This window comes from Cynocephalus volans, chromosome 17, assembly GCF_027409185.1.
Source record: "Cynocephalus volans isolate mCynVol1 chromosome 17, mCynVol1.pri, whole genome shotgun sequence".
NCBI lineage: Eukaryota > Metazoa > Chordata > Mammalia > Dermoptera > Cynocephalidae > Cynocephalus > Cynocephalus volans.
The window spans coordinates 25,983,800-25,996,713 of record NC_084476.1 but is presented as its reverse complement, the minus strand read 5'-3'; the positions used below and the strand labels follow the sequence as shown (position 1 = coordinate 25,996,713).

General features: G+C 35.4%; 1 protein-coding gene across 3 annotated transcripts in view; it reads left to right on the top strand.

Moving 5' to 3' along the window:
* The first annotated feature begins 662 nt into the window (after positions 1-662).
* The window catches only part of MUSK (muscle associated receptor tyrosine kinase), a 113,868-nt gene continuing 101,616 nt past the window's right edge, over positions 663-12,914 (top strand). For all 3 annotated transcript variants that reach the window (XM_063082210.1, XM_063082209.1, XM_063082208.1), the window contains exon 1: positions 663-899. In XM_063082210.1, the coding sequence (XP_062938280.1) occupies positions 821-899 (79 nt within the window). In that variant the 5' untranslated portion in view covers positions 663-820. The remainder of the gene's footprint in view (positions 900-12,914) is intronic.

Genomic DNA, 12,914 nt, shown 5'->3' with positions numbered 1-12,914 from the left:
GAGGCGGGAAAGCTGCTCATAGGGAGCCACCAGCAGGTGTGGAATGTGATAAGAAGCACAGATTGTAGAAGGTGAGGCTAACAAGGCATATGGACTCCAGCAAGGCCTCGTATGCCATCTTAGGGAGGTTTGAATATATTTCTACGTGATGAGGAGCCCCTGAAGGCTTTTGAGCAGGAGGGGCTCTCAAAAAGCGATTAGAGGACGGTAAGATGCAAGACAAGGAGAAGATACAGGAGGCAGTGACTGCCATTCAGAGAAGCTGACGGTCTGAGAAGGAGGTGGGAGAGCATGATACTAGTTTGAGTAAAAGGAGAAGACTTCAAGGACTATTTAGTTGGTGAAATCTGTAAGAATTAGAATGGGTTTGATGTGGAGGTAGAGTGTGCTGAGAGATGGGGAGGTGTGGAGGTCAGATACTCACAGGTTTCTGGTTTGCATGCAGGAGAGATGGTGGGCTGAATCAGAAGATCAGGAAATCTATACAGCAGGGAATACAGTGATGGTTGCAAAAGGCATCTGGTATTGTCCTTCTGCCACTGTCTTAAAAGGGATTCTAAAGGGATTTTCTTTCCCTTGTTCCTCCAGCCCTACACTTGCATTACTGGCCTAAGTGGATACTCACCAGCTGGCTGTGTCCATCATTACAGCCAAGTCTGAGGATTCCTGATTATACTTAGAGCTCGTGGAGCTGCTGACACAAACAGTCATTAGCAGACAACCCTTTTGTAACAAACTATGCTTTAAAATGTAAACTGTGGGGGGCATTTTCCTTGCGTTGTCCAGAAAGAACTTTCTCCTGCCTGAGCCTGGATTAATCATGAGAGAGTTTGTCAACATTCCACTGGTACATATTCTTACTCTGGTTGCCTTCAGCGGGACTGAGAAACTTCCAAAAGGTTGGTTTGAGCAATCCTGTCTTCTTGTTGCCTTGTCATAGGTCTAATATGTGTGTGTGCTCTGATCACGACTGATTCATAGTATGGGGGGTTTGGGTTTTACTTGGTGAAGTAGGGGTGGAATGTATGGAGAGGGAGGAAACTATACACATAAGCAATTGGTTGATGGATATTCCCCTCCTAAGTTCTGCAAGAAAAAGTTTAGCCATACAGTGTATCCAGAGCCCTCACTTCTAGGGGAAATGTTAGCAGGTAGACTACAGATTATTAAGATCTGTTTTGTTTATGTGTATGTCAAACTTCAGGGTGGTCTAGATGAATGATCAAAATGTTTTCACATCAGATTTGCCAGGAATATAATTAACCCCACCCCAAGAATGTTTGCTTCTGAACAAAAATTATTTCCATTTTCAGTTTTAGTTTTACAAAACTTTTAATAAATATTTTAGTTGCTAGAAGTCGAAATTAGAGAAAGACACCCAATTTCTGTATATAATAAAAGCCTGAAGGTTCTCAGTAACTTTGAGGCTGGAGACATGGTTAGGCTTGGCAAGAGACTGCAAAAGTTTTTTCAGAGCCTTTGGAATGTACCGGAAATAACACCACCTCGGGGGAAAGGAAAGCAACTTAAGAAACTGACAAACACCTGTTGCAGTAGCAAGAATGTCCACAGTGTATGGTTTCTGGCCAGTGTACTATGAAACTGAGACCAGTGTATTTCAAATCAGGAAGACTGGAAAATACATGATTTGCAAAGTGACTGAGGGCTTCACTGAAATCTTTATAAAAAAGATATGAGAAAGCAGATTGAATGGTATCAATTAAAATAAAGAGTTTTCCAATTAAATGTATTGCAGTAGAGTAAAAAGAGTTCTGTGTTTTAGGACACATTAAAATTAATAATTTTCCCTTTCTATTACTTCATCAAAGTACTGAAAAAGTTTGTATTGTGTAGATAAATGAAGGTAGCAACTGTATGTAGATGAGAGACAAATCTTTAGATTTTGTGGTTCACTAAAAATTCTAGCGCCACAAGGTCAAGGTTCACAAGCAAATAAGATATAGCTTACTTCCCAAACAATCTGATTTCATGGATTTATTATGTTTTGTTGATTTTTTTTTCCATTTTTCTCGAGCAGAATCTTCAAATGTACTTAAGCATTCAATTGCCAGTACTTTAAGGTATCTTCAGATAAAAGAGAATCTAGATCTTTTCAAACAGCTAATAATAGCCAGAAAGACTTAACATTGGCTTCAGATTATTTTAGTACTTCCTGATCATACAACGGATGTCCGGTAAGGCAGCACCTGGATGTTTGGACTTATGGATTCTCAAACATCTTGTTCGTGTTTTCCTAAACCATGTAGTAATATAAAAGTGACATGGGTAAATACAACCTAGTCTTATAAGGAGCAGGACAATTGATTTTGATGGTCCAAATTAGAATTAGGCACACAAAAAAACAAAACCCAAAACTTTTCTATATGAATAACTTCTAATTTATATTCTAGAAAGAAATGATTTTCCTTTTCCAAACTTTACAGATAAAGCCCTTAATTCAAAAACACACTATCTCTATTTTGAAAGTTTCAAAATACAGTGACGTAGAGGTAACAAAGCTAAACATCCTGGATGTTTTTTTGTTTGTTTTTTTTTTGTCTTTTTTGTGACCAGCCACACCGCGCTCAGCCAGTGAACACACCGGCCATCCCTATAAGGATCCGAACCCGTGGCGGGAGCGCTGCTGCACTCCCAGCGCCGCACTCTCCCGAGTGCGACACGGGCTCGGCCCTAAACATCCTGGATTTTTAATAAAATAATCAGATCATTAATCCAACTTTATTTCTTTTAATTTATTTACCCCTATATTTAGGTTTTAAAAAAAATTTTTAAAGCAGTATTTTTCTCTTAGTCTACTGTGTTTATTGTAAAATCTAAGTCTACTAACTTATACTAGGATTTAACATCAACCTTAGTCAAAAATACCATTTCTAGGAGAGCAAACAAACATTTACTACATGCCCCACTTCTGAGAATAAATAAAATATGAAAACACAATTCTTAAAATTTTAGATGTTGAAGTCTATAAAATATATTGGTAGAAAACAACCACAATAACATGTTATTATTTTAATACTGTTGAAAGGAATTAAAATGTTCCCAAACCATCTCATTATTACTTTCTCTATTCTTGGCAGGAGGTAATAAAAAGAGTTGTTTAGAGGGTATACTTTTTCCTAAGTCTTTAATTATGAATGAATCAAGGAAACTGTACAATAATGTATTACAAAATAAGTTGACATACTTAAAATAGTGCAAGATTATGCAGAGGATTCTTTCCTAACTCTGCACACCATTTCCTCAATTAAATGAATAACCGACTTCATGGAATTCATAGTTTATTGTTTTAATTTTAGTTTGAGACACTTAATGTTCAACGATCAGGGGAAAAGTCATTTTCTTTATGAACCATTTCAACTCGAAATGATCAGATCAATTTCATAACCCCAAATAGGAAAATTTTACAAACTGTCATATATGAAAGTAGCCAACATTTGATTGAATACTTGCCTTAGCTACATGCTTCACAACATTTAATACTTTATCCAAGAGTATGGTAGGGTATTAAATTCTATGTGAGTGTAGGAGTTCATGTAAGGAGTACTGGCTTTATTTAATATGCATGAAGAATTTCTGTCAATACCCCACTTTCAAAATTTCCCCATTTACTACCACACCTAGAAGTTTTTGAGTCTAAGTGATTTATCTTTAGACATATTTGAGTAACCTCCTCTTTAAATAATATGTATACAAGGATAGGATTCAGAGATCCAGCATATGACTAAGTCAGTACAGACACAGCTGTCATTGAAATCCAGGACACCAAGTCCTGGATGATGTTTTATACTGACGTACATTGAAAGAGTTACTCATTGTGTGTTTGGGGAAACACAGTTGCTTTAAATATTATTGACCTTGAAGAACAGGAAAAAAAAGCAGAAATGTCAAGATTTCTTTAATCTCTACCTGATTTCCAAAGGTGAAATAGGCAACTTCTCAGCAAAACAGGACTTGAGGTCATTGGCAGAAGAGGGACAAGTGAGGGGTGGGAAGGGGATCTAAAGGGAGTGGTCCCATTTAGGAAGATGAGAGAAGGATTACATGGGCCATGCTGAGGACCCAGCTGGGGCTGGGGACTGCAGCTGCATATTGGCCCTGGCCTGAACAGTTGTTGCACTTTATCCAGAGGTCCTATATGAGCATAGGGGTAATGAGCACAGATGGTTGGATTACTTCAGGATTAGTGCTTTCCAGGGTCAGTGCAGCTAAAGAACTAGAGAGTAAAAGGGTTGGTTACATGGCAACATACCAGAGAGCATATGTTGGATAAAGAAGAGAGCAAAACAAGGGCATCTGAAGCTTGGAAGAAAATGTTGAGATCACATTTTCTTTTCCTAGTCCCCAATTTCTTTGTATGTGTCTGTAGGGAAAGCACATAGTATCTGTGACCCTCAGTTTCTTCATAAAATGAAGAAGTGACTAACAGTACTCAACATACATGGTTACATATTATGCTGAGGATTTTCAGTGATTGATGTAATGATTACTCCTGAGATATATGCATGTTTTAGATGGGTCCCTATGAGACCATGTCTTAACCCAAAGGAATGCCCCCAGGGGAGGCAAATTTCAGAGCATCTCACAGGCTGAGAAGAACCTCTGTCTGCCTGTACCCAGTGCAATTTCTGATGGCAAGGACCAAGAGTGTGTCCTGTGGCAAGAATTAAAAATACAGCCTTAATGAGTGGTTATTGAGCATTATTATCAATGAACCCTACATGTTACAAAGACATCATAATAAAAATAACTTTTACTTTATTACATCTTCAGTTAAATAAATGTGCCAGTTCCTAAGATATGCCATATGATGAGCAATACTGAATGTCCTCTTTGGGGGATTGAAAAATCTCCAACATCAAAGTGTTTTCTCGTACTGAAAAAAACAATACTGCATTCATGATGTTAGAGAAACATGAATATTATTCAAGTCTGAGCCCTAATTTTGGTAAAACAGAAAGGAGCAAATACACCTGGCTTCTTTGTGTACCCAATCCTTTGGTCATGTCAATCAGAAGTTGATGTGTCAATGGTTATGTGCTAGAGCCCATAAATACAAAGGAAGGGGTAAATCATGTCCTTCACATCGAGCAGCTCGTATTCAAGTTAAGCTACTCTTTGGGTCCAGCAAAGTGTTATGTTCATTTTCATGTATTTGTTATTCATGTAGTTTTTGGATTGAGAGAAGAGAGACTGCCCTAGTTTAAACAGGCTCTGGCTGAGATGAAAGCTGGATAGTGGAGTGAAAGTAAACAAGAGACCATTTGCTGAGTCAACAAATATCATTAAATACAACTATGGGATTGTGTCAGTAAAACTTTGAAACAGATTTAAATGATGTTGGAACATGGGCAAAGTGAACTTAACCAACTACATTCTGCCTTTAGAAAATGAGGTTGATGTAAATCTTCCTCTTTTTCCTGTCTGTGTATAACCAGTAATATCCTAAAGACACAGTATATCTTTGAGTTGAGACAGAAACTCTACACCAAGCTTAACCTTGAAGTTCAGCCCTATCGTTCCTACTTTTGTGATGTTTAGACAAGTTATTTCATCATTCTTAGCCTCCAGTCCTCATCTACAAATGGGAATATTAATAGTATCTACTTTTATGTTTGCTGTGATCAATAAATAATATAATGAATGAAAAGTATAATGCATGGCACATAGCAGGTTCTTAATCAATTTTAGATACTAATATTATTAAAAACAGAGTCAAACCTCATGTAAGATTGTCATGTCACTGAGCATCATGGGAAGGTGTTAATAAGGTTCTTAGTAACATCTCACGTACTTCTCCATGTCTAAGTTTTTCAAGACATTCTGAGACTTCTTTGATCTCAACTGATCTCAACAGTTTTTGTCACCTTGTTGGAAAGATAATATTAATAATAAACCTGTTAATTAATAATAAATCTGCTACTTCTGCATCTGTGTATTGACTAAAAAGGAACTAATGAATAAAGTTTTTTTTTTTTTAAATAACACATGATGTTTAAGATTGATTTTGAAAATACAAAATATACAACGTTTAAAACAGGAAAAAGTCACCCAGACTTCCAGGACTGTTAACATATTGGTATATTTTCTTCCATTTTTTTTTCTATGTATCCTTTAAAAAAGTGTGGTGATAATATTCTTTATACAATTCCGCTACCTGCCATTTTTACTCAGCACGAAAGCATAAGCATATTCTACATATTCACTTTAACACATCATTTGCAGTGACTGTATAAATAATGTCCTGTTTAGGTAACAATGTGCTGGTATATGTTTAATATCCATCTCTCTGAGGAAAAAAAGGGCCCCAATCTGTTGCACTTATTGATTTCTGTAGTGCAGATACTCCAAACTACTGCCAATTTTAAGCTACCAACAAACACTGAACACTGAGTTGGGAAGTGCTCTGTGTAGTAGCATCATTTATATACTGTCTACTATCATCAGATGTAAATAAACTCAAGAACATATTTAATAGTGAAATGCAGTTAAATAATTAGGAAGGGATGGATTTTTAGTATTATTTACTTTGTTTTAATATAATTTATTTAATTATAAACTTATACAATTCAGTTTTTAATATTGGCTGTATTTAACAATCATCTCAAAAAATTCCTGGCAAATTAACAGTTTGCTCTTGCAAGCCAATACAAACCAGTTTCAGCAGACCAGTCAGAAGATAAAACTATATGTGTGCCTAACTCTTCTTCCACTTTACTGCAATTAGTATAATTTAGTACAATTAATCTGTTTTGTGAAGTGAAATTCACCTATATGCCTTTCTTTATGTGAGATTATTTTCTTGGGATAGATTCACAAGAGATAAATATTAATGGTACATTTGAATGTACTCCAGAGACCAGAAGAACAACTGAACAGCGTGGGTTTCTGCTTCTAAATCATGGAATTAAAAAGTACTTACACAGTGTCTCATGTAGACCAAGGGCAATTTTAAATGCTTTCCATATATTCACTGATTTTACCCTCATGACAAGCCTTTGCGGAGGCTTTTTTATTATCTCCATTTACAGCTGAAGACACCGAGGTTAAGATGGGTAAGAGACTTGGCCAAGCTGGAAAGTGATAGAGCTGGGATTGGAAGTCAAGCCCTGTGGGAACTGCCACTCAGCGTCCAGTTGGTTCATTTCTTTTTAAGCAGTGAAAGCGTTCAACATCATCAGCTCACCTTTAAGCCCGTCATTACCTGCACTCCACAAGTTTAATATAATTTTATTTTTTGTTTCCTGTCTCTCAATATCTATGTGATTACACTATTGATTGCTTCTTTTACTTATCAGTTGTTTAGAAAAGTATACTTTTTTTCTTAAGAGGCTCTCTCTTTTTCAGACTTTATCAACTACATGTTTGCTTCCACTGCATTTAGAAAATTAACATTTCTGTGGCATTCTGATTTATTTGCTGTAACTACTTTTTTATTACAAAAGTCATATGTACTCATTCTTTAAAATTCCTGTAAGATACAGCAAAACAAAAAATAAAATTACATGTAATGCTCATACCTCCCTAGGTATTGGTAAATGGTATTCATTCATTCCAGGTAAATGGTATTCATTCATTCTTCCACTCTTTCTCTTTCTCATATATACATAATTTTCTTTACAAATTTAGGGGCCTATTACTTTATTGAGAAAAGAGAAGCATTTAGACCAGAACCTCTCTCTTCAGCTTCCGACCAGCAAATGGAAGAACCTGCCTCTCTGTGTCCATCCTTTCCTCTTTCCCCCTCTCTGAGCTTCAAGAGGATTCGGTCCTCCAATTCATGCTTAATGTCTCTTCCCTACTCTGAATCCCACATTCATCTGCTTTCCCAGGGACCTGTTTCCCTCAATTATCTCACCTCGTTCTCCAGTAGCCAACATCTTCTTTCTACCAGATGCTTCCAGTCAGTATTTAAACCTGCCTTTGTCCCTATACTCATCTTCTTGTGCCATCCAGCTTCTCTTCCCTTCCATATTAAACTTTGCTGAAAAACAATGTCTCCCTTCTCATAGTTTCCACCTCCTTATCCCCCACTGACCCCTCACTACTGCAATCTGGCTACCACTGCCCAATGGCAACTGAATCCACGTGCACCACAATCAACGTGATCTCCTTGTCAGGAAACTCAGTGAGCACTTTTTGGTCCTTATTTTACTTAAGTTCTTGGCAGCATTTGCTTCTCCCTCCTTCCTGAAACACATGGTACTCTTGGACTCTGCCAACACCCTCTGCTGGCTCTGCTTACGGCTCTGGTTTCTCTTCCCGTTCTCTTTTCTAAGCCTCCATTTTCCTGCCTATTCCTCCTAAATGTTGGTGTTTTCTTGTCATTGGCTTAGGGTACCAATCTGCCTGGAACACTCTTTTCTCCCCTCCGTGCCAAGCCAAATTCAAATAGTCCTATACGCGTGAGTGTATGAATGTGTGTGTGTGTGTGTGTGTGTGTGTGTGTGTGTGTGTGTGTGTGTGTGTGTGTGTGTGTATGCGTGTAGTCTTCTCATTTCTATTTTTATCAACTTGAGTGGTTAAGAAAAACTCATTATCATGTTAAAGAAATACTATTACATTCCTGCTTTACTAGCAGTTTTATAATGGGAAATGGATAGTAAGTTCTTTTACTACTTTTTTGACATTTACAGATATCTTTTAAACTATTGCTGTAATAAATCATACTTAAGGGGCTCTTGTAATACATTATTCTTACATTTTTCTAAGGATCCTTTCTGCTTAAATGTATAGTAATAATTTTAAAATATATTATTAGATTTAATTTGCCTTTTTATTTTTTCTGATTTAGGGTTTTGCATCTTGTTTGACTTACATCAGCATTATGTTGGTCCAAAGCTTGACTTGGGAAGATTTCTATATCTTATATTCCTGCAGCTTTTGTGTAACATGAGACTTAATTCCTTTTTAAAAATTTGAAAGAACGTACCCCAAAACTTCTGGGGCCTCATGTTTTTTTCAGAGGGGTGTTCTTTGATAATGTAATCTCTTTCTTCTGTTTGTCTAGTTGACCATTTCGCCCCAACATTTACTAAGTTCTGGTGTGTAGTTTCTAATGATAGTTTCCCCCTCCAGAAGGCTTTTACTTGCAGTTTTGATTTCCTTTTTGATGTTAGAATTATTTAACAAAATTTTGTTTTTAAAATTGTTAATTATTTGAATTTTGTTTTTTAAATACATTATTCATTAATGTTCAGTTTTATCAAACTGTGGTCCAAGAAGGTGACTTGTATAATCTATGTTTTTGAAGTTTATTTAATTTTTAGTTTTTATGGACATTTGAAAAGATGTGTCATGTATTATGGTTTAGAGTTTGGGGTGCATATCTATTTAATCAATTTTATTATTTCTGTTTCACTATGTACACATTTATATTTTGGGGTTTTTTTAATCTATAAGCAGGATGGGGATTTTTTTTTTGTTTGGTATACTATATTTTTATTGTTACTTTCTTACAGATTTTATTACGGTTAGGAAATACAGTCTGTATGAAATCAACTCTTTGAGGTAGGTTAAAATTTTGTTGGTAGTTTAGTAAATTTTCAGAACTTTTGAATATTTCATCTGTGCTTCTTTTAAAAATGTATTTCTAATTCTTGCATTAAGTGTTTTATAAGCATATTATATTGAGGCTGTTCATTTTGATGTTTCTATCTTCCATATCTTTACTATTGTTGTTTATTAGTTTCTGAAGGAGATGGGCTAAGGGCTTACACTATGCTAGGACATTTCCCCATGCATTCTTGTGATTTTAATTTCACTTTTGGCTTTATCTATTTTGAGTCTATATTTTTAAGTAATTGTTTCATGACTGTTGTATCTTCTTGATGGATTGCCCTGTTTATCATTAAGTAGTGCTTTTCTTTTTCTCTATAATTGCTTATCACCTTATATTGTATTTTTTCTTATGTTATAACTGCTACATCACTTTGTTTTGAGTAGTATTTGTTTTATATATATTTTCCCTTCTCTTTGTTTCCAACATTTCTGTTTTATTTAGGTATCTTTTGTGTTTTTCAATCCTGTATGACAGTGTCTGTCATTTCATGGGTCAGTTTATACCATTGGCATTTACTATGATTTCTGATATAATTGGGCATATTTCTTCCACAATATTTTACGTATTGTGTTCAACATACCTTTTCTTGGCATATTTAGTGCTCTTTTTCTTCCTGTTTTTTTGTTTGTTTTTCATTTTTTTAACTGATACAATTTTTCTAGTCTCTCTTTTTCTTCTGCTGTTTTGGACGTTTTGCTTTTTAACCTATTCTTTTAATGGTAACCATTAATAAAGTTTTAACATGTGCATTCAACCATAGATTTTTTTTTTCTCTTTGTTTGTAGTTATTCAGTATTTCTGTCACCTTATTGTCTATGGCAAAGAGCTTAGCATGTTTTAACTACCCACTGAACTTTTTCCCTGAACTTTCATCTTGTAATTGTTTGTCTAGAATTTAATTCCATTATTTTTAAAACACAAAATTAGTGTTTTTTAATCAATTTTACTATTTTTAGACAAACACAGTACTCAGCCCTATAAAGATATTAATTCATTACCAATTGTTGTTGCTGAATAATCTCAGGTCAGCCTAATTGCTGTTCTTATTAAGGAAACTGGTTTTTTCTTTCTAGTGGGTTTTTAGGTTTCTTTTATTTTTAATTTTCTATAGTTTTAATCCAATGTATTTATGGATGAATTTCTTTTTGTTGTTGTTTGTTTGTTTGTCTTGACATTTAGTGGGTACTTTCAATATAAATATTCATGTTTATTTCTCTGATTTTGAAAAAAATAATCAGCTATTTATTCCTTTATATACTGCTTCTAGGCCATTCTCTCTATTTTATTTTTCTGAGACTTCCAATAGCAGTACATTGTGACTGTCATTCTAGACTTTATATTTCTCAACTATCCTTTAATAGTGTTCATCTCTTTATTTCTGTCTTGCATTCTGTATATTTTAATGCTTCTTTTATTGGAAAGTTGGGAAAGGGGCTCCCTGATGCCTACACTTTACCTAAAAATTCTTCTTTTATTTCAACTACTCTCTTTCAATCTTTTCATTTATCCCTTTTATAAAGGCTTCAGAAATACAGTTCAGTTTATTTAAACGGTACATCAGTCACTGTACTAACCCTGGGGATTGAAAGAGGTATGAGACATGGTCCCTGATCTGAAGCTCAAGGTTTTTACGATTGAGTAAAAGACATAAACAGATGATTTTAATAGTGTCTGTGTGACAAGTGCTTTAAGAATGACATACAAAGGATGACCTAAGGTTAAGGAAAAGGGCATCTGGTTCTGTCTAGCAAGTTGGGGAAACTGGGAGGAGATGATGCTTAAACTGGGTCAAAAAAAAAAAGAATATCATTAGCGAAATTGATATGGGCTAAGTAAAACACTCCTACTCGCCATTTTCCTACACTCTCAGCAGATCAGCTTGCCTTTGACTTTACTGAAAAAATAAGGTTCATTCAGAAAGAAGCTGTATCTTTTATGACCAAACAATGGGCCAGTCTGTTCTAGTCATTTTATAAGTCTGCCACCAATTATCCCACCTCTAAAATATTCATGCTACTTACTTGGCTTTGATAGGCACCTTGCATTTGTAGCTAAAGTTAAATATAATTATTAACCATATAATTTATTGTTCAAGTGGAGGTATTTTTGGAGCATAGGGGACACTATTAATAATTATGCTGGAATAGTAGGCATACCTGACTATTATAGTAGATCATTTTATGTATCTCTCCTACCTCATCATCTGGATTGGGGGTCCTTATGAGGCAGAGATGCACTTTACGCACCTTTTTGCTTCTCATCCAACCTAGTGCCTGTTACATGGAAAACAGTAAATAAATCTCTGTTGAGTAGTATTAATGATAACACAGTAGTGATTATGATAATTTTTTTTTCATTTTCTTGGTCAATCTGTTCTTTGTTTGTTATTTTATTAACACATTATCTATTATACATATTTGTGGGGAACAGAGATGAATATCAATACCTGTGTGCAATAAGTGATGATCAAATCAGGATAATTCGTATATTCATCATTACAAAACATAATAATTCTTTGTGTCCACCAACTAATTTCTCACTAGCCCTCCTCTCCATCCTATGATAATTATTTTAAATCAGACTTGGCAATGGGGTGGATTTCCACTCACCCAAATACAGATGTTGGCACTTTCTTTTCCATATATCCCAGCCCTTGAGATGACCAGGATCCCATCCACTTTATCTTGGTGGGATTCACAGGATTCCAGAAGCATTGAAGAGGAGGTTATCCTTTCACCAACTCACTCTCATCCTTCTTAACCTCATTTTCCTCCCCAGCTCTTCTAATCCAGGTAACCATCATTTCATAGAGGGGCGGGAAGAGAGAAGAGACCATGTCTACAGCCTCTCCTCCCATTGTCTTTCTTTTTGTAAATCAACCAATCAATCAATCAATAAGATCATTGAGCAATAATTCAAATACCATGCACTTTACCCATTAAAAGTGTACAATTCACAAAGCCATGCATTCATCATCATAATCAGTTTTTGAATATTTTCATTACATCTAAAGAAATCCTGCCTCCCTTAGCCATCACCCCCTAATCCCTCCACTTCTTCCTTTCTGCCCATTCCTGGGCAAACACTAATGTATTTTTTTGTATCTATAGATTTGCCAATTCTGGACATTTCATATATATGGAATCATACAGTGTGTGGTCCTTTGTTACTGGTTTCTTTCACTTTGCTTGTTGTTTCCAAGGTTCTTCTATGTTGTAGCATATAACTGTTCTTCATTTATTTTTATTGTCAACTAATAGTCCATTGTCTGAATACAGTATATTTTGTTTATCTGTTTACCCGTCAGTGGACACTGGGTTGCTTCCATCTTTTG